Here is a 20,002-nt window from a genome sequence, read left to right as displayed (position 1 = left end):
TCCAAACGGTTCGAGTATATAATTATTCAATTATTTCATTATCATTATATTCCGCTAACCTGTTTAGTAAGTACATAGTAAGCGTAGCAAGCCATCGCAGTTCCGTAAGTAACGAAATATGTAACAGGTTCCATAATATCCCAGGAATATTCCCACCACGTTAACCTTGCTAGGATTCCAAACTGAACTGACATTAAACCCAGACCAGCCCAAGTAAGGATGTTTGTGCGTCTGGACGCTGTGGCTTCCAACTCCATACGTTTCTAACAGCATAGGGAGAAGAAAAATAAATAACTCATCGGTATTCAGTTTTAAAAGATTTTCAAAAGAATTAACTATGAACTATGTACGATGTATGCTTCGTTACAAAGACTGACCTCCTCAAGGGGTTGCAGTTGCATCTTGAGGTCTTCGAGTTGCGTAAGAATTTGTTTTTCTTGTTGAAGATGATGTTCGTCAACATGTAGGGCTTCGTAAAGTTGCCCCACCAAGAGCCTAACGTCTGACAATTGCTGTACTTCTTCCTGCACCGAAACGGAAGAAGGAAAACAAAAATTCAGTCTTAAATTATGGTTCAAGTAACGATCCACAGCGATTATCGTTGATAAACTTACCCTAGTTATCCTTTCGTGTACCGGAGCTGTTATCGTGTAAATATTATCGTTCACGATCAGTTTGAAATCCTCTTCCATTAATGATTCTATCGAACTACCCGAAGCTATTCTAATTCCATCTGAAACACGAATTAAAAAAGAACAAGAATAAAATTTTTCTTAGTTCGAAGCAGCCATGCACGTCCTATTATCCTTCGAATTCATGTTCGTTACCTATAGTGGTAATCGACGCTCTATCGATGCCTTTATCCTCCTGTTTCAGCATCTCCAAAAAATCACCCACCGTGTGACTTACAGGTTTCAGGGTGAACATGCATTTCTCACGTCTCGAAGGTAGAGGAACTGTGACTCGAGGTAATCCTCTGTGATAAATGACTGAAACATCTGCGAAAAAAAAAGTGAAGATGTAACATACGTAGCGCATACGGTGCTGTGTCGAAGACGAAAGGAATCCAATCGATAACACAATTAAAATGATAAAATTAGAAACACCGTGTGAATTACGCAGCTGACTTCAACATCGCACGGTATAATAAAATGATTTATAACACCTGATGTATTTGCCAAGCACGCGTATGGATGAAATAGTATACAGGCAATGCCTATTGTGTAGACACAGGTGGGTATATTAATACCACATAAATTTATATATCCAATTCTTTCTTTTTTGTCTCAAAGACAAGCGGTTGTTGGCGTGATAAATTTATAATTGGCTCGTAGGATAACCTGGTTTGCCGCAGTAGTTAGGTACGAAGGAAGGTATTAGAGTGTGGAGAAGGCTCGGTGATCACCTGGCGAAGAGGCATGCAGAGTTATTCGATAGACTGGCTCTGGCTATAAGAATCGCGAGTTAAGCAGGACGGAACCAAACGCGAACTACTGCAGCAATTAAATGTCTAGCCTGATCCCGCACCCACTCCCTATCGTTTATCGACATTTTCATTTCAATTTTTCATCCAATTATTATCGTTAATACACCGTTAATGGGGTTTTTTTTTTTTTTTTTTTTTTTTTTTCACCCATAGCCCTGCGAAACTAAAATTTAATCAATTATTAGGCAACGATAACTGATCATAATCAATTAACTTTGTGCTCGGGTCGTAAATCATAGTAGAAAAAAAGGCTTCTACGTTACGAGGGAGAGGTGATGGCTGTGTAGCACTTTCCCGGATGTATCGAAACTTTTTCACAATCGTTTCCTCGTAATGTTGCAAATCGGGGAGCTAATAGGAGAGAAAAAAGTAATAGAAAAAAATAACACCAAGAAAGGAGGGAGGAGAACCAGGCGTTATATTCCGATTGCAACTATATCTACATTGAATTGATTTGTTCGTCAGTTTATAACCGCCGCATAATGAAACACCTAGATCCGACAATTAGCGGTGCTATTGTACGCTGCACACGTATGTATATTCTTGTAGGTTACAATATGTGAGTTGAAAAAAGTACGTGGAAGTGGCAAAAGACTTCTCGAGCGGAAACTCAGAGGAGCTTTCGGATGCCAGTCTACCACAAGATTTGCTCAAATAATAAACCTGCACTAGTTGTAGAAAACTTTGAAGCTAGCGGCAGCGGTCTGCAGGGCTCTCATGCCTCGAATGATTATCGCTAGACAAAATTGCAGTGAAGTTTACTATCAATACACATATTCTTTTTGTTCTAAATTACAAGTGCAATAATAGTGAAAAATGGAGTATCATTAATCGATTAAGGTATTTTATAATAAGACCATAAAAGATTCAGAATATAAAAATACGTCTTTTTGATCTTGTTCGTTTTTTTTTTTTTTTTTTGTTCTGATTGGATCGTTCGAATTCCCGTAGTAGATTCGATCCAAAGCCCATCATCATCCCTTACGTTGCATCGACCTCCGGGTGCCGTGACGCATGATTTATCAAAATTAATTACGATCTACCGTCGGTGCCGCCGGAATTGGACACCACGATGCGGTGTAGTAATCGTATTATGTGCCGGAAATCCACCCCGAATTATCCCAGAAGGGTTCGCGTCGGGGTTACACACACGTCAGAGTCGTTAACCCTTTACTATTTGCCAAGTACAGGATTCTTTTTGTTTGAATTCATTTATTGGGTCAAAGCCAGAAGCCGACCCTTTCTGGAAAAAGTTAGCAAAAGAACGAATCGTAAGCTAGCACGAATGTGTGACACGTTACACGTTCCGTTTCCCTCTTATCCTTAAATCTTTCAACCTCGTCTACGGGTGAGGCGAGGGTCTTCCGGACATCTATCGGCGAGAAAACCAACTCGAACAGAGCACCGAGAAATCAATCGAGCGCGTAAGATTTTGAAAGAAAAAAAAGTTGAAAAATAATAATTCAATCGATTAACTGAAAGGATGCGTACATTCTTGTCGGAGAAAATTGCGGTATACGTAGATACGTACGAATAGCGTGTACGTTGCGTTATGATGTACTCGGGAAAGCAGAATATAAGCTCATAAATATTAACGTTGTTATAAATTAAATAGCCAACTTGTGTACAGCTAGGTGTTTAAAGAATGTAATATACATTCAGGTGAAACTTTGCGATAGAAAGAATTGAACAATTTTGTAGATTCAATAACGCTATACTACTTATAGACTTCGAAATTTTTTGTTACAGTACAATATTAACGCCACTTGTTTAATATGGGAGGCGTACAAAGCGGACCTCACAGTTTGGGGGACGTTCACCTCGGCCGAGATGCGTTGTGGGTGCAGGAGAGACTCCGTCACAAAAATTCTCGGTGAGTGAAGAAAAGGAAGAAAATATATGAATATATGTATTCACGTTACGATTTAACACGTCCGTAACGATTATCGAACAACGAGAAAACACAGTAGGAAGTTGAAATTAATCGAAGAGGCAAGAAGAGAGAATAACACGGTGTTAACATTTTTGAATCGCAGCATCTCAAACGACCTACTTATGCGATAATCGTAAATTGTTAATTGCTAAATTGCTGTAACGGAGATTCAAGTGTTTATTAGCAGTCATGGTCTAGTTGCATTAGTTGATTTAACCCGCGTATATACGCTTGAATTTCATGTATGCAATTCATACACCTATATACCTTTGATATAATTCATGACAGCGAAATCCTTAACTCACGGGTATTTGGAGAGCGATAACTTATTGATTAGTTGAAAATCAAAGAGCTGCGGCTTAGGTTACGTCGAATACATTATAGGTACTTGAACTATTTCCATGCACCTCTGCGATACGTATACATATATATATATTTCAATCTACACTACTTATACAGGTCTATTCTTCGGTATCGATGGGTTTATTCAGATTCCTATATAAATTTTTTATAGAAACATCAACACTAGTTAAAATTTTCTGCCATATCCAAAATATGTATATCATTGATTTTTTTCTTTTATTTATTATCAATCGAATCAAATTATTTCTCGAATCACTTTGAATCGGATAGCAAAAGTTTCTAGAAAAAACTTTCCTGACCCACCACCTAATGGGACGAAGAGAGTTTCGTCTAACCATACACAGAGACTGTCGTAATTATGGTATAAATAATGTTCACCTGCTGAATCCACATGTAGTACACTGCAGCCATAGAGCAGCAGCTGCATGTTTTATTTGTATTACAATTAATTTTTAGGCCGTTTCTTTTATAATACGACAAGATTAATATATCATATCTGGCGCAACAATTATTTACGGCATTGTACGGTTCGTTTAAAGTACAAAAAAAAAAAAAATGTCTACCGTCTTTTCGTTTGGTTAATTTGGTTGACCTAATTAATTTGACGAATAGACCATCTGAGAAAGTGACTGATTGTGAAATGAATTTTTCAACCAAACTATAGGTATTACCGTCGCGTAACATTTATCTGTTCAATTCACCGTATGAATAATCATAGATTTGCGGGATGGACATAGTAGGTACTATATACATAAAAGGGATGAATATATTCATGCAGTATAACAGGCAAACTATTACTGTACCGAATGAGAGTTGGGAATATAATAATGGTGGACTAAATCGTGACTACACCCAGATTAATTTACCTTCAGGATCCAAGCAGGATTCGATGTACATGCAGGACAGCTTATAGCAGTAACTGGGCGGAGAAACAAGGACTTTATATAGCTGCATAATTCGTGAATAATAGACGTATGTATTGCATCTATATACACCCACATTGTCGTTGGTTTTCAATATTAACGCTAACGTTTTGGCGAACGTGTTCCGTGAATAGCTGCAGGTGACACACATAATAATAATAATAATAACCATGCGATTTGTACATCGCGTATGTACGCTATACGTAGAGATAGAGAGCTTAAACTGTGCGAATAGATGGGATGAATAAATTAGATAGTCTATCATCGATTGGCGAAGCATATATAACCGATTATAAAATCCATTACTTCCATTATTATATCATACATAATATACGTACTACGTTATAAAATAATTAGCTTTATATAATCATATTTCGTTGTTACATAGGTATAACTACGTAAAATGAGTTGAATATGTTTACAGCTACGATGTAGTAGGTAGTTGGTAAAAGTTGACGTGGTCATAGGACAGGTTTACATGTGAATACATATATGTATATATATATGTATATAATATGAATAAAAAGTTGTGGTAGGGGTTGTCAGGGTACCGGAACGCCGGATATCCGCTTCAGAGGAAATAACATTCTACACAACGAATTTACGGCGTGATATCGCTGTACTACATGAACACCGTGGTACATGCATGTACTTTTTACCCACGAATACAACCAGTAGTATGGTATGTGCATAAACGCCCGGTACTTTGCGTACGAGTTAAATATATATATACAGGGTGAGTAATTCGAAACTCCGAGAGCGGGAGGAGCCCGACTCTGCTTTTATTTTGCAATTTGGACACGCCGCACATTAGAAACATGAGAAAAGTCGACTCAAAACTAAAGAATGCTCGAAGAATGAACGAGTCGAGTCGATGTCGAGCGCATTACTCGCCGAATCAAGCTTCTCCCAATCTCGGAGTTGGGAGCGACTCACCCTGTAGTTTTGTGTGTATAGATATAATTCACGTTGACGAGATTTTGTACCAGTTCATAGGTATGGGCAATTGTGTTCGCGTTTTCACGCACAAAGAACAGAGAGACACAAAGCCTGGAGAGGGCGAGAAAAAAGTGAAAGAACAAAAAAGTAAAAAAAAAAGAAAGAGACAAAAAGAGATGGATATATGAAGAGGGAGGAGTGTATCGGTTGTACCACATGAGGACAGCAGAGATTCCGGTATGGAACGATGCGGTTCCGCAGTCAATGGTGAAATTTGGCCGGGAGATGTGTCGCGATGTTTTCAATAAAGATCGTCTATTGCCAAGTGACAATGGAATTCGCCGACGCCTCCGACGCAAGCGAAAGGTTACAACTCCTACATCGATTATCTCTTACAAATTTTTCGCCTCCGTTTCATTTATATCGTAGCGTTTTTATCGCGGTACGTCTAGTGTGGTTTGATATGGAGATGATATACGCGTGCGTACGTGTATCGGAATCAATTTCACCGCTTTTCTTTTATGCCCATAATTAGCCAGTCTATATAATACAAGGTGAATTTACATATATGTACCTGGTGGATACACGTAGCTCCTTGTAATTAAAGAAACGGATACATCCACATGATGTAGGTATGTACTGTACGTACGTACGTAGCTAGATGAGACGCTCGAAGCGCGGCGCGTCTCGGTAATTAACGTTTCCTTGCGAAGTCACTCGAATCCAGTCAAACGATGTATAATTGTGCATGATTCGCTAACAAGATCGCCATTTATACCAGCTTACAATTTTAGCCGTCTTTCAATTAGCTCGCACGATATAATAAGAGTCATCGGATTTTATATTATCGTTGAAATACGAGTATATGTACATGGAATCTATAAGAACATCAAATTCAACACAATTTCATTATTTTCCGTATACACAACAGATTGTTCAAAAACAAATATTATACACGTGGGAAAATTAGTTTATATTTGTTCTATACCGAGGCCACTGCAGGTTATATTCGCGAACAATATAGTCGCTGATGATGCATATTGACGTTGCACGAATATGAATCTACGGTAAATACAGGCATGCGATTTTATCAGTTTTAACCAATGCCAGACAGGTCGGTAAATTGATCGTTATTTACTGCACCATCGTATAGAATTCACCGATCAAAAATGAAATACACGGGAATCTACCCTATCCGGATTGTCTACCTGGATGTACACGTCGATTGATGGATTTGGCTGCAGCGGCGAAGAACAATATGCTCATAATCGTGCAAAAAGGAACGCGTTGCTGCAATCATCGCTGATTCATCTCGTCGCGTACGATACAGTGAAACGAAAATCACCCTGAATCTCCCATACAATCATCGATATTCCATCAATCGATCGATTGAATTTACATCAAATCAACGGCAACGATCACAATTTTGATTTATATTCAAATTAAAAACGAATGAATTTTTTAAATCATCAAGTTCGCTAAAATCTAATACACGGAAGATTAAACCATTTGCAGCCTAATGGGTCGTGCGATGTAATTTCTCTAGGGTAAATCGGCTTCGGACTCTCTGGAGCCCTCCGTATAACTTGGCCATCTCTACGCTTGATCAATTTTCACGAAAAACATGATTCCGATGTAGAAAAAGTAGATAATAATACATATTTTATTAATTATACATAATACCGCGACCTTGTACTTCACGTACCTCAAAGATCCAGATGCGATTTTTGTTTGCTAAAACGTATAAAGTAATAGGCGCGTGTATAATGAGACGAAAAATATATACCTGTCCAGGTCGGACTGCTCCAGACGACGTATAACGATCATCGCGGGTTGTGTAACTTCCTACAATATTTCACGGTCACAAATAAAAATCTTATGCGCGAGTGGGAGTTGTTCGTATTCTATTATTTTTTTTTTTCGTTTTTTTTTTTCTCTCTCCTACATTACATCGAATCGGGAGCTGAACTCGTTATATTTTGTTTAATTCCTTCATATTCATGAATTTTAACGACTCATGAATAATAATTGCATTTTCGTACGTTTGATCCAATGAAAATTTAGCATAATTACCTTAGCTATGTACACGCCGTTTCCTGACGTAAGAATACATAGGATGTATAACGCAAACGCTCAGATCAATAGAGAAACAAAATACGTACATACGTAACGCGCGCTCTTATACCTATGTGCATAATTTTCACTTGATATTTCATTTCGAGAATGCGAGCTGCAAGTTAGCTAATTAAATGTGCAGCTCTCAACGTCATCGCGCAGTTGAACAACGGGCGACGTACGTTCAGGAGTTTCGTCGAAAGCGAGCAAACTGAAAATTCAGACTCCGTAAGTTTCGCTCGGCTAGCAACAATATCCGTATAATTTTCTAAATTGTCGAGTTAATTGAATCTTTGTCATCTCTTTTCAATTGAATTATCAATAAGGTAGGAAAAGTTGTTCATACAGCCCGCGTAACGATATAATTCCAGTACCATAGAATCGACATCATATCTCGTTCGCAATTTATAATAGTCGAGTGATTTTCGTACGGATGTTGTTCTCTCAATCTCAAATACATTAGAGTCTGACGTATGTATAAAAGCGTAGAAATGTAAATGGGAGTGATGTATATAATACCTGCAGTTATATATGTATATTAACAAGAGTAGGTATATCGACGAAGATGTTGTTGTTCAATTACTGGCCTCTCCAATTGAGTTACGTAAAATTTGTCTTACTATTTCACACATGCACGAGAACAGTTCGCCCGTACGTCACTGCAGTTTCCCATCTGCGCCGAGGTTTCGTGGCATGCAATTGAAAAAAAAAAAAAAGGGCAAATCGGGTGTTAATAATATTTCTCGTGACCGGTCAATAATTAGCTACAAGTGATGTACAAGTGTGCAGGTGCATGTATAAGTAGCGGAGAGAAAAAAAGAGAAAAAATAGAAAAGGAGAAGGAAAAAAACGGAGATTCCAATGGCTCTGTATTTTACGGTACTTAATTCTCGGTGAAAATTATGAAGCTCTGTATAATAAACGCCTTCAGCAGAACGTCGGCGTCGCGTCGCGCAGATTAGACATGTGATTCGCGATTTCTCTTTAACACGTGTAAATTAGACGTCGACAACGATGATGTCAATGAGAGGATAGAATGAGCGAAACAAATACGTTACAAGTAAGCGACAAAAGCAGCCATTCGTATAATTGCGAAACACACTACTATAGGCATGCGCACGCTTAATTAGGTGATAATAAAAGAGATTTTAGGATCTCGACTTCTGCAGCAAATTAAAAAATAAATCAGTTAACCCTTTTTGTAGAAAGGTGACAAGGTTATACGGCTACTGAAACTGTAAGTTTTCACTTTCACTGCACTCAAGAAATCTCTCCGCAAGGTTCAGCGGGGCTACAATATTTTCACCTGATAATTAATGAGTTAAAGTAACAACGGAGAAACAAAAAAAAAAAAAAATCATAATCAATGCTTCGCAATCTAGCGAAATAATTTGAAAATTTTCAAGGGTTCAGATCCTTGAAAAAAAGAATCCGGAATTAGATCGTCCTGTATTTTTTTCTTTCGAGATGAGTATTTTACCTTTTATCGGAGCACCTTTCTTTACGCAGCCGTCTGTACACGTATATACCGATACGTTGTTGGCGTAGCTGCAGGTTTCAGCCCTTTATTTTTTATGGGTAGAATCAAAGTATTTCCTGCTTCCGCTTAATGACCGTCGTTCGAACTCCGCAACGCCCGGTGCCCTTTTTCCCTTGTGATTCACAAACCAGGAACGACATACGGTTGAAAACACACGGCCACTCGACAAAATATACACCTGCGAATGTCCCCCTCCCCCCATCCCCCCCAGTAACTCTAAAAAGGGGAAATTCGAAAGAGTAGGGTGATTCAACTGCAAGGGAGGTAATATCCTGGCGGAACATTTTGACAATCCATTTGTATTCCGACGATCATGTAATAAGGACACTGTTTCACGCTCCATCGAAGAGTACAAGTTTTGAAAATTTCCCTGCTTTTGCCGAGTATTATTTATCGGGTCGTTGGAAAAAATAAATAAATTAATATAACGTCGTCAGTGAAACGAATTTATTCAACCCGGATCTGTGGATAACATTCATATCTGATATAAATCACGGTTAGTATATACGAAATAATAGATGTATATCCTCGCGTGTGAAAAGGATAACTAAATAAAATGTGATTCATAGCAGTTATGGATGAACGATAAAAAAAAAAAAGAAAAGGAAATAATATACAATAGGTATCATGCGTAGCAATAATTTTCGGGTTAGATGCGGTGAAAGAATTCTAGTTAGTCAATTTATATGGGGTGCAAATGAAAAAAATTTACATACACTTTTTACAGTGTTTTGGGCTCTTTTTTATATCCTTCAGATTCTTCATCCACTTGCTCCATTCTGTAAAGCAAAGCGATAACACAATGATAAAGCAAATGATACATGACGAAACATAAATGGCGGTAAATTAACGTTAAAAAAAATTGCTTATCAAAAATCAATGAACAGAACCAAAAATTAACGAAAATGCGTTATTACACATAAGCATGAATAAAAAACACACAGTATATGTATATGTAAATAAGCCGACACACATATAGCAGGTATGTACATAGCCGTGAGTGTAAGCAGTCGGACGATTTTTGAAAATAGCCGAAATACATTTTATCCTTACGTATACGACTGATAGAAGTGGAACACGAGTCGTTCGGTATTCATAGTAGAATTCTTTTGAAGGGCTGTCACACCGCCTGCAGGGGTCAGAGCTCTACGGATATACATATGGGTGAACGTGTACATTTGAACGAAATGAAAGTGCATCGAATAATGCATGGCGCATGAATTCCGTGCGTATCGGTGCGTACGGAGAGTATTACGGGTTACACCGTGTGAAACCACGTGATAAATATCGAAGATATATCCTTTCGTTGATAAATTGTCGCACTTAATTTATGTACCTTCATTTCGTAATGGGTACAAGCAGAATGGATTGTACATCGTACACGCGTATTGTGTATGTAATAAATGATTTCTTGCCGCGTCATTGTCACGGTCCGAGTATCTACAAGGGCTTCCTATACAATTGATCGCTAATTCTGATTTCTAATGAACAAATTACATTGATATTTATAAATATAAACGTCGTCTATTACACGGTTTTAAACTCGAAGATACCGCTGCACCGTATATACATACATATATACACACGTACAAGTATAATTGTCCCCAGCCTTGTTCTGCTTGGAATATTTCAGCCTTGACACACTACGTGATTATTTTACTTGGCGAAAAATTTTTCTACATCTATCTACATGTTGGTAAAAATAAATTCGTGAAACGCATGAATTAAAACAATGGCGACCCCGCACACGTACACCTGCTCGGGAAACTGCCATCGGTTGCATACATTTTTTATTTCGTTCGCTTGAATTTGTCACAGAAGTTTCGCGAGGAAAACTTTGCAGGTTCCGTTTAAGCCGATAACTTGTTCATCACTTCATTTCATTCCTTATCTATTCTCGTCAATTGAACGTTGGTTACAATTTAGAGGAGGTTTTCGTGTCCAATTAACTGCCTGCAGACGAACTCATTCGCTAAACAACGAGCTTCGCTTTTTTTGTTTAATTTACTTACTTTACTTACACAATATTCTAAAAAAAAAAATGATTCTCGAAACTCCGTATCAGAAATTGTGTCTGTCGAGCCTGTACTTTAGGTTCAACTGTACGACGACAACCGTCTCGTATGTACGTGCACGTGAGGAAAGTGTACATCACACTCCAGCAATTAATAATCAGGATATAAGATCCGGCGGATAGACGATGACGACAAAATCGACGCGCCGTTACTTCCGCCGTTGGGATGATATATTGCGCGCTCTCCACAGTTATAATACACACGCTTATTACAGACACGTGATTGCCGGGTAACATTTTATGGGGGATGAAAAGAGAAAAAACGCGGTACACAAAAAAAAAAGGGGGAAAAAATGATCTGGACAATGTTCCCTCCGGCGAAACACCGCAGCAGGAATCTCTATCACCTGTAGGCGTATACAATAAATCCGGGTGAAAAATGGCAATCGGATTCTCTTACGACACATTGACCCAAGACCTCGCGTCTAGCTTATGAAGAGGTCTTTTCGCGCGGTGCTGAACTTGCTGAAAAAAAAAAAGTTCTTTTTTTTCTCTCTATTCTTTTTTCTCGTCACACCGATACCTCGAGATGATGAGTTTCACGTGAGAGGTGGACACGGATACATGAAATACGCTAACTGGTGGGCAACGTTTGTGCCCGTATGTACATACACACGTATGTGCATACAGGTAGTATGTACTATAGATACGGTGGCGTATCGTGACGTCACGAAGTCAAGGTACACAAGCCTCCTCCTTCTTCATAGTTTGAGGTTTGTCAGAGTCAGCTTAGGGACCGTGTCGTTGGGACGGCATTCGTTGAACCGCTGGTAACAGGTGTACTTCTTCTCGTTTATATGGTGTGCTCGACGCGTCTTTATCGAACTCAGGTGTTAAGTGTACTTTTGAGATAAGCCGGGACTCGCTATATTATAGCTCTTCGGGGTGCGCCGTGCGGACCGCGAGGATCGAGAAATAAGTGTGCTAAACATTTACGAAAACCTGACGGTCTGGGCGCCGTTGATGGGCCGACGTTGAAAATAATGCATTAATCGTTAACCCGTGAGTATCCTCAAGTCCGTTAATAATTCGCAATTATTTCTAATTCAAGGAAACAACCCTTTCGGCGTTCGCCGATCCGATAATGGAATTATCCCTGGCGCCGTCGATGAGAAATAATGAAAATAAATATCTCGTATGATATGAGCCAAGATTAAATGAAAACCATATAAGTCGGTTCCCCTGAGGCGAAAGAAACTTGATCAAAAGTTTTACGGGGCTTGATAACGTCCTTTAGAAATGTCAAAGGGTTGAACAATGATTATTTTCTTCTTCGAGTTTCTCGTGTATCTCGATCCCACTTGACGTCATTTCTGTTTTTTTTTTTACATTTTTGCGCTATAAAATTATGATAGATTTTTTTATTACTCGACCTTTATATACGCCAGTTGAACAACGTTGACTCACGCATCTACAAAGAGTAACCGGAACTCTAGAGACCACTTCCGGTTCTTATATACGCGCATTGGATCAACGACTCGCAGATTTTTTGATTTTTTTTTTTTTTGCCATTCCCACGCAACTTGTGTGCCACACCCCCTTTTTCCCACAGGGGTAGTTGACACTCGACGTATAATATATATCCTTGATTTCGTCCACGGAATATAAATCCGTGCGGAAATTTTTTTTCTCTTTGCTTGTTCATTCGGAGCAGTCCTCTTCAACATTAACACCTGCGCGGATTTGCTGAGCCGCCGAAGTTGTCGCTATAGATTATATATACGCTAAAATATACCGGTCGACTGTTTGCATAGAATTAGAGCTGTGCTCTGATTTCTTGGAACGTGATGTTTGCTCTTCACACATCGATGGTCGTTCGTATTACTTCATAAAAATAAAAAAAAAAGAACGAAGATTATATTCATGACACAGAAATTATCTCAACTTCTGCAAAGATTAATTTCGTCAAAGTGTATTCGAAACGGAGACGTTGAAAATAATTTGAGTAAATTTCCCGAGTCTCGGAGGTATCCGTCGTCATCGTCAGCTCAATGTAGCAATAACTTTTACCTACCTATTCGAGATCCGAGAAACATCTGCAGTTATACCATAGATGGTACACAGTGTTGGTAATAACCGATGCGGCAACATTTAAGAACTTGGATTGTGAACGTCACAGATAACTTGGACGATAACAAATGGAGTTACGTAATTTGTTTCCCTGTTTCATTTCGATCTTCGTCGCTCCTCGGTTCTTTTCTATTACGAGTATACCTACGCGTATTTATAGGTTGGCGCATCTTTTCATAAAACAATGCAAAGATGCCACGCTTTTTGCCTCCGTCAAGGATATATACCTACGTTGAATGTGTTTTTTTTTTTTTTTTTTTTCACTTTTTATTCATCTTCTTATTTTTCTTTTCCTCCTCCTTTATTTTTGCCTGACGTTTGACAGAAACTCTAACTTCATAAGCATATAACTAGTCATCACCCTGTGCAGCTTCTGACGTCAACACGTCTTTCAAGTTTTTAATTTCACCTTTTTTTTTTTTTTCTCCTTTCGACGGTATACTAATATGCACGAGATCCAAACGAACGAGCCATGAAACGTTGCGAATCGAATCAGTTTCTAGAATTGAAAACAAAAATGTTTCCAACAAATGAAAAGATTTTTTTCACTTTTTACCCCATCGCTGCGGAGCGTGCATGTTCCTTTTATACTCAACTCAACTAACGTACATAAGTTTATATCCTTTTCCGTGCGAAAACCTATTAATTTGCTAATCTACGCTGATTAAGATTGTCGTCGAGTAATTATACTAAACGCATTTACGACCGTTTAGTAAGCTGAAACGTGCTAAAGAATAGAGAAAAGAAAAGAACGGGATAGAACTCATATAATATACGTTACGATACGAGATAAAACATTTACCGCGGAACGAAAGTAAATGAGTTAGGTACATAGGTACGTACGTGTATAACACATACGTACAGATGTACGTAGCGAATAATTTTTTTAGAGTTGAGCAAACGTATAGGCAATCAAGTTACGACTTCGGAGTGACTTGGATCTATATTTAAATATATCCACACATCATTTAGTGCAGAAAACTTGTCTCACGTTCGTATCATCGCCAATAAGATACGCATATTACTTCTGAAAGACGTACGAGCATTACATCGTTACGTAACGAGGTACAGCTACAATTGCGAAAATAACAACGTCTAACCCACACCTGAAACATAGAATTGAACATTTTTTTCTGCCAATATATACAACAAGTATGTAGTACACGTCGACCTCGCAAGATCGGATTCGTTGATCCGTTAATTTCCGCGTTAAACTATTTATAAAGATGAAAGTAAAAGCGATCGGCGGAGCTGGTATAGAATGATACCCCCATGCATACGACAAGTATTAAACATCCGTATAGTTTACACGGTGTCAATATAACGATCGTGAACCGCAAGAACTTTCGCCGCGAATCAAGTCGAAGTTTAAGTTCAAACGTGTGTGTATAACGTGTGAACCTGTGTATGCGCGCATGCACACCCGATAAAAGTACATGTATCATGGAAAAAGAGTTACCTGCGGCATACGAAATTGATACTTAAGAGACACGACAACGACCACCGAACGCGCCAAGAGTCGCGCGCGGGTTGCAAAGGTCGTTGCGCTAATCATGATAATTATATGGTATCACCTCAACTGCGCGCGATTTATGTTAAGGTCTCATTTCACCGTTTGCTCCGTCGACGGTTGTACGCGTACGTAAGTGTCGCCGTGTACATTCGTGACACGCGAAAATTGCCCGTGCGTATTATATGCGCAAATCTATTCGTCCGCCAAATTTTAGTGAATTCGTGGAGTTCGATAACATCGTTCGCCGTTTATTTTCTAGCTATGCAAATATTCATCCGCTGCTGCATCTCTACCGCGCGCTACTGCAGTTTATTTTTGTAACGATTTCAACCTAGCGGAGCTAAATTTCATTGGATTATTCCTGCAGAAGTGTCCGAAGTACTTGGCTTAAAACACAGGCCGCGGGTTGATTCCGTGAAATGTAAAATAGTCGTTGTATACCTCCGACAAAACCGGGCGAAGATCACTCATCCGACTGAATGTAAAGCGTGGACAACCGACTGGATGCAAAGTTTTGTTTTTTTTCTTTTTTCTCCTAGTTTTCTTCGTTAACTTCTTTTTTTTCAATTATTCCCTCCTACCCCGCCGCGATGGTTTTTTCTCTTAATATTATTCGCGGTATAACTTTTCCGCTCAAGAATATTTAGAGTCATTAAAAGTTTTCGAACAACATTAATTATGCGAAGCCGTGATAATAATGTTATCGTATAGTATACAAAGCTGCGATTCGAAAGAACTAAGGGGTATGAAATATATAATTGAGCGAATGAAGGAGCTTTCCGTCGCGACGCGACGCTTCGGTTAATTCTCGTGTTCTAGCAGCTGCAGGTAGAGAAAATCTTAATTTCGGTATTATAACAAAAGTTCGGGGAACTAGTGATTAATTATGGAGAAATTATTTGCTCATTAGTGTACCAGCCAGAGAGGGTGGTAGCCGTCATGAACAACCCGGAGGGTCTTCTTCTTCGTCGTCATCATCGTCTACGAGGGAACAGCAGAAATTATTGAAGCGAACGAAAAGTTTGGCCGTTATATCAGAGGAGAATAGAATCGGTAATAACAGACAAGCGAACTATTACAGACTCGGCGAAGACGCTTTCAGAAGACAGCAATTAATACCGAGGGCCAAACTGATCAATCGACACTCGTTGAAGGACAGGTGAGCGTGTAATTTTATCAAAGAATATTAACAACCGGCTGGGGTGGAAAATACGAAATTCGCGTCGTGCGTCGGCGTTGAAGAGAAGTCGCCCGTCGAATCCGAAGGTTAATCTCATAAATGAATTCAGAGATTTCCGGTTCGTTTGGCGAATTTTAGCCGGCGAAAAATTTCGAGGATTCCGGAGGCGTCGGCGGGACGATGGTTCCTTCGTTAAATGGATTACTCGTTTATAATTTCAGACTCTCTAAGAGCCAGCAGCATCTGAGCAGTTCCTTTGAAGTAACGAACCCCAGGGTGCAACACCGGTCACGTTTGACCTCTGACACGTATTCCGTGTCCGATCCACACGTATCTCTGCCAAATTTCGTACAGCAAAATCATCGTCAAAATAATAATCCCGATCGACTCAACATCCTCGAGTGGCCGGAGGCACCGAAACGGTACCAGAGTGTACAGAACTTAGACAACGTCTCGGGGCTCGTTGAAGTCGTCGAGGAAAATTGGCCCAGCGAAAGAAATAAGAGTATCGATTGTATTTACACTCAGGTGAGTCGTTTCGGGCATTCGAATTGCCTTTTTTCAACGTTTCTCTTTTTTATCGTTCAATTTTATATCGCGTACGATGTTCATCGCGACGTTTCTCTCTCGCTTCGCAGGTCAAACGGAAACGGAAGGAACACAGGAGCTTGGATAGCGTGTTATTCGAGGACGACAAGGAGCTGGAATATTTCAACGTTCTGGATCTCCTGCCGTTGTCCAACGTTCGTTTGCAATTCGAAGACAGAACTGGTTCGAACAACAGCTCGTCCAGACGGAGGGATCACCACGTTGATTCTCTCGAGAGGAAATTCTATCCGAGAGAATTGTATTCTCCGAAGGATTACGATCACTCGGACGAAAATTATAACGAAATCGGGATATTGAGGGAGAGTAATAATTCGGGAAACAGTCGCGATCCACATCACCAGAGAGAAGAAGGACTGGAAGCAGACTTTGCAGAAGCTTTGAACGAGTCGAAGATCAAAGAAGTTTGCGAAACGAACGGAAAATCGTCGAACGGAGATAAAATCTGCGAAGCCCGTAACGATCGGGAATCGTCATTGTCGAGATATGCGAATAGGATTGTCAATTACCCCGATCACGGTGAAAATAATAAGCAAGTTCTGATCCTTGATTCCGACGAAGATAAGTTCAGAGCGGACGTGGCGGTTGTCAGGCCGGTCGAAGAAGCGGAGGATTACAAGTCAATTTGGATATCGGACTCCGACGAACCGTCGGAAGTTGAAATGTCGCGAAGACCTCAAGTCATGAAGGTAATCGACAACGACGTTACCAAACGAAACAGAAACTCGACCGTCGAGGTTAGCGACGTAGTGGAAGTTATGAATTCAATCGATAAAGAAGTAGATGAGAATCCCGTGGATTCGGGTCACCCGACTAACGATCCGGAAATTTCTTCTAACAACAAGACCGATGACGCGAAAGAAGAGGCCAACGTCGAATCTGTGAAATCCTTCTTTGAAACAAAGAGCAGAGAGAACCGCGAGGCGAAAGTCGTCGATCACACGGAAGGAAAATTTGAAAGGATAATCAAAGAGACGACCAGTATATTCGGCAAGGCGTGCAACGCCGTCAAAGGAAGTCTCGGATTCGAAGCGAGATCCGAGAGTTCCGATCTAGGATTGGGTTCGGAGTCGGGTAGCGACACGCGAAGGCAATCGATGGACGGGGTGGAGGACGAGGTCGAAGGAAACGGCGAGAAAATTTCATCGAACAAAGACGAAAACGACCGCTCCGCTCTGTCTCGATCATTCAGTTGCTCGGATCGCTCGGCGCAGCCTGAAAACGGACCCGAATTCGATCACATCCGTTACAAGGTCATGAAGTCCGATTTGTTCAGTAAAAACATGTTCGGGAGCATGAAGAACGACCAGGCCTTCGACGGGCTGATGCAATACTTGCAAGAATATTCGTTCCACGATCTTTTGGTGGACAATAACGTGGTGATAATCGAACCGGTCAGGGCGGAAACCGTCGACAGAAGATCGTCCGGGACAAACGGTGTGAAAACTAAGAACCCTTCGTCGTGTCGGATCGCGGGAGCCATTCAGAAAAAATCGCAACAGACTAGGGACGCCGAAAAGAACTCCGAGAATCAGCCGAAGAGCCCGAAGCAACCGACTCTGAGACGTCACTTCTTTTACCACCCCATTCGCGTGAACAGAGAACTGATAGACGACGAACTTCCGGATCCCGACACGGTCAGAAATGTCAGAAAAATGTTCGAGGGAACTTTGAAATTAAAGACACCGGACACGGCGTTTGCGCGTAACTGTCCTACCCGGAAAACAGTGAGTATGAAGGACTTGACTCGGATAGACGACAACTACGAGGGATCCGACAAAGCCGACGAGTCGAGGAGTTCGAGTAGAGCAAAAGATCTGACAAAGTTATTCGAGAATCAGGATAAAAATTCCGACGTTGGTACGTTGAAAGACGGCAACGATAGTCCCAGGAGCGAATGTAAAACGAGATTGATCGCTCAAGTTTTTGAAGCTAGAAGTGGACAAACCTCACCGAGCGACAGCGGTCTGTCGAAGCACAAAGGTAACCGATACCATCACAATTGGGATTCCGGAAGCGTGAGCAGCGGAGTGTCGAGCGATTATCCGGACACGGATCCCGGCAGCGGTGTACAATGCACGTCATCGGAGGACGAAGATGAGGCGAATGACGAGGATGATATCGATAACGGACCCTCTCATTTCGTCTCGCAGGACGTTCTTAAGAAGATAAGAGAATGCGGTACCTCGGTAACCTACTACGGAGGTAAAGTGGTCAACACCTGCAATAGCCCTTTGATATCCCCGCCGATCACTGGAAAGATCATAAAGGAGATATTGAAAAATAAACCGAGGGATCGGGAGGCGGCGGCCAAGGACTACGTCAAGTTCAGATTGGTGAAGAGCAACTCCTGCGACAGCAGATTGGAACTTGCCGGTAGATTAGTCAACGAATCCAGACGCGGCGAGAAGATGTGTAAAAAAAATGGAGAGACCGGCAATAAGATAATCGGTAAGGAATACCCGGCTAAATCAGACCTGAGAAGTTGTCCGATAATGGAAAGTCTGAATATCGAGATAGTCGGAACGGACGAAGCTCCGGCTGAACCACGAATAAAAAACGAACCACCGATCGTGATCGGTTTGGAACCGAAGAGAGAAGAGTTCAAAGAACCCGAGATATTCAAGGCGGAATTTAAACTCGGCAAATTGGAAGACACCAAATGTTACGCTAATAAATTTAACAACAGTGCTTTCAACCAGTGGCAAGTCAACGACAAAATTCAAGACAAAAAATGTAAATTTGGAGAAATTGATTTCGAGGAGTTCGAAGTTTTGGAAGACAGTCTTAATTCGAGTGTTAAGAAAAATTAGAATAATATTATTACATTATCATTTCAAATCTGATATACATTAAAATCAAGTGACAGACGAATCGAATGAATTGGAAATAGTCAAAATATACGTACTTTTGCACGTGCCAATGTGCAATATCATTGATATTTATATAGTCATACCATAGAGATATATATAGGGGAATACCATAGATGATATGTATAATTATATTTACTAAAATGTATGTTTCAATTGATCGTTCTGTATAAAGTAAAATTATTAACTATTTATTGCAATGTACAAATCGCGGGTGAATACCGATCAAGATTTTGAAAAAAATACGTTTCTTTTATAAATTGATAAACTATTGTGGGGCGTGTGGATAAATTTTATTCATTACTCGAGGCTGGTACGCACCGGCGTGCTTCGGAAGGTGGATCGATACGTCGTATCACCTTTGTTTGTATAACACGAATTACAAACAAA

The 20,002-nt window shown here is 40.1% G+C and overlaps 2 protein-coding genes and 1 long non-coding RNA gene across 5 annotated transcripts in view; 1 reads left to right on the top strand and 2 right to left on the bottom strand.

Annotated features, from left to right (window-relative positions):
- LOC105689129 (calcium uniporter protein, mitochondrial) overlaps nt 1-20,002 on the bottom strand; it is a 38,770-nt gene that overhangs the window by 2,537 nt on the left and 16,231 nt on the right. Inside the window, exons 3-7 of one of the 2 annotated variants that reach the window (XM_012405936.3) lie at nt 10,016-10,078; nt 828-998; nt 615-733; nt 378-524; nt 60-263 (exon numbers count right to left, since the gene is read on the bottom strand). In XM_012405936.3, the coding sequence (XP_012261359.2) occupies nt 60-263; nt 378-524; nt 615-733; nt 828-998; nt 10,016-10,078 (704 nt within the window). The remainder of the gene's footprint in view (nt 1-59; nt 264-377; nt 525-614; nt 734-827; nt 999-10,015; nt 10,079-20,002) is intronic. The other variant, XM_012405937.3, reaches the window with a different exon arrangement.
- Nucleotides 3,236-19,804, top strand: LOC110117177. 2 transcript variants are annotated; one of them, XM_020854091.2, is made up of 4 exons: nt 3,236-3,359; nt 15,867-16,115; nt 16,358-16,664; nt 16,775-19,804. In XM_020854091.2, exons 1-4 carry the CDS (start codon nt 3,262-3,264, stop codon nt 19,553-19,555), a joined length of 3,435 nt encoding a protein of 1,144 aa, XP_020709750.2. In that variant the 5' UTR covers nt 3,236-3,261; the 3' UTR covers nt 19,556-19,804. The 2 variants fall into 2 exon arrangements, with proteins under 2 accessions (XP_020709750.2, XP_048505856.1); XM_048649899.1 differs by lacking the exon at nt 3,236-3,359 and adding an exon at nt 5,961-6,010.
- LOC125499876 lies at nt 12,857-14,404 on the bottom strand. Its single transcript, XR_007276903.1, has 2 exons — nt 13,388-14,404; nt 12,857-13,197 (listed from the first exon to the last, which is right to left on the bottom strand). It is a non-coding gene; the product is annotated as an uncharacterized LOC125499876 (long non-coding RNA).

Source organism: Athalia rosae, chromosome 2 (genome assembly GCF_917208135.1).
Source record: "Athalia rosae chromosome 2, iyAthRosa1.1, whole genome shotgun sequence".
In the NCBI taxonomy this organism is placed as follows: domain Eukaryota; kingdom Metazoa; phylum Arthropoda; class Insecta; order Hymenoptera; family Athaliidae; genus Athalia; species Athalia rosae.
The sequence above is the reverse complement of the archived record's forward strand: the minus strand, read 5'-3'. Positions and strand labels throughout refer to the sequence as shown.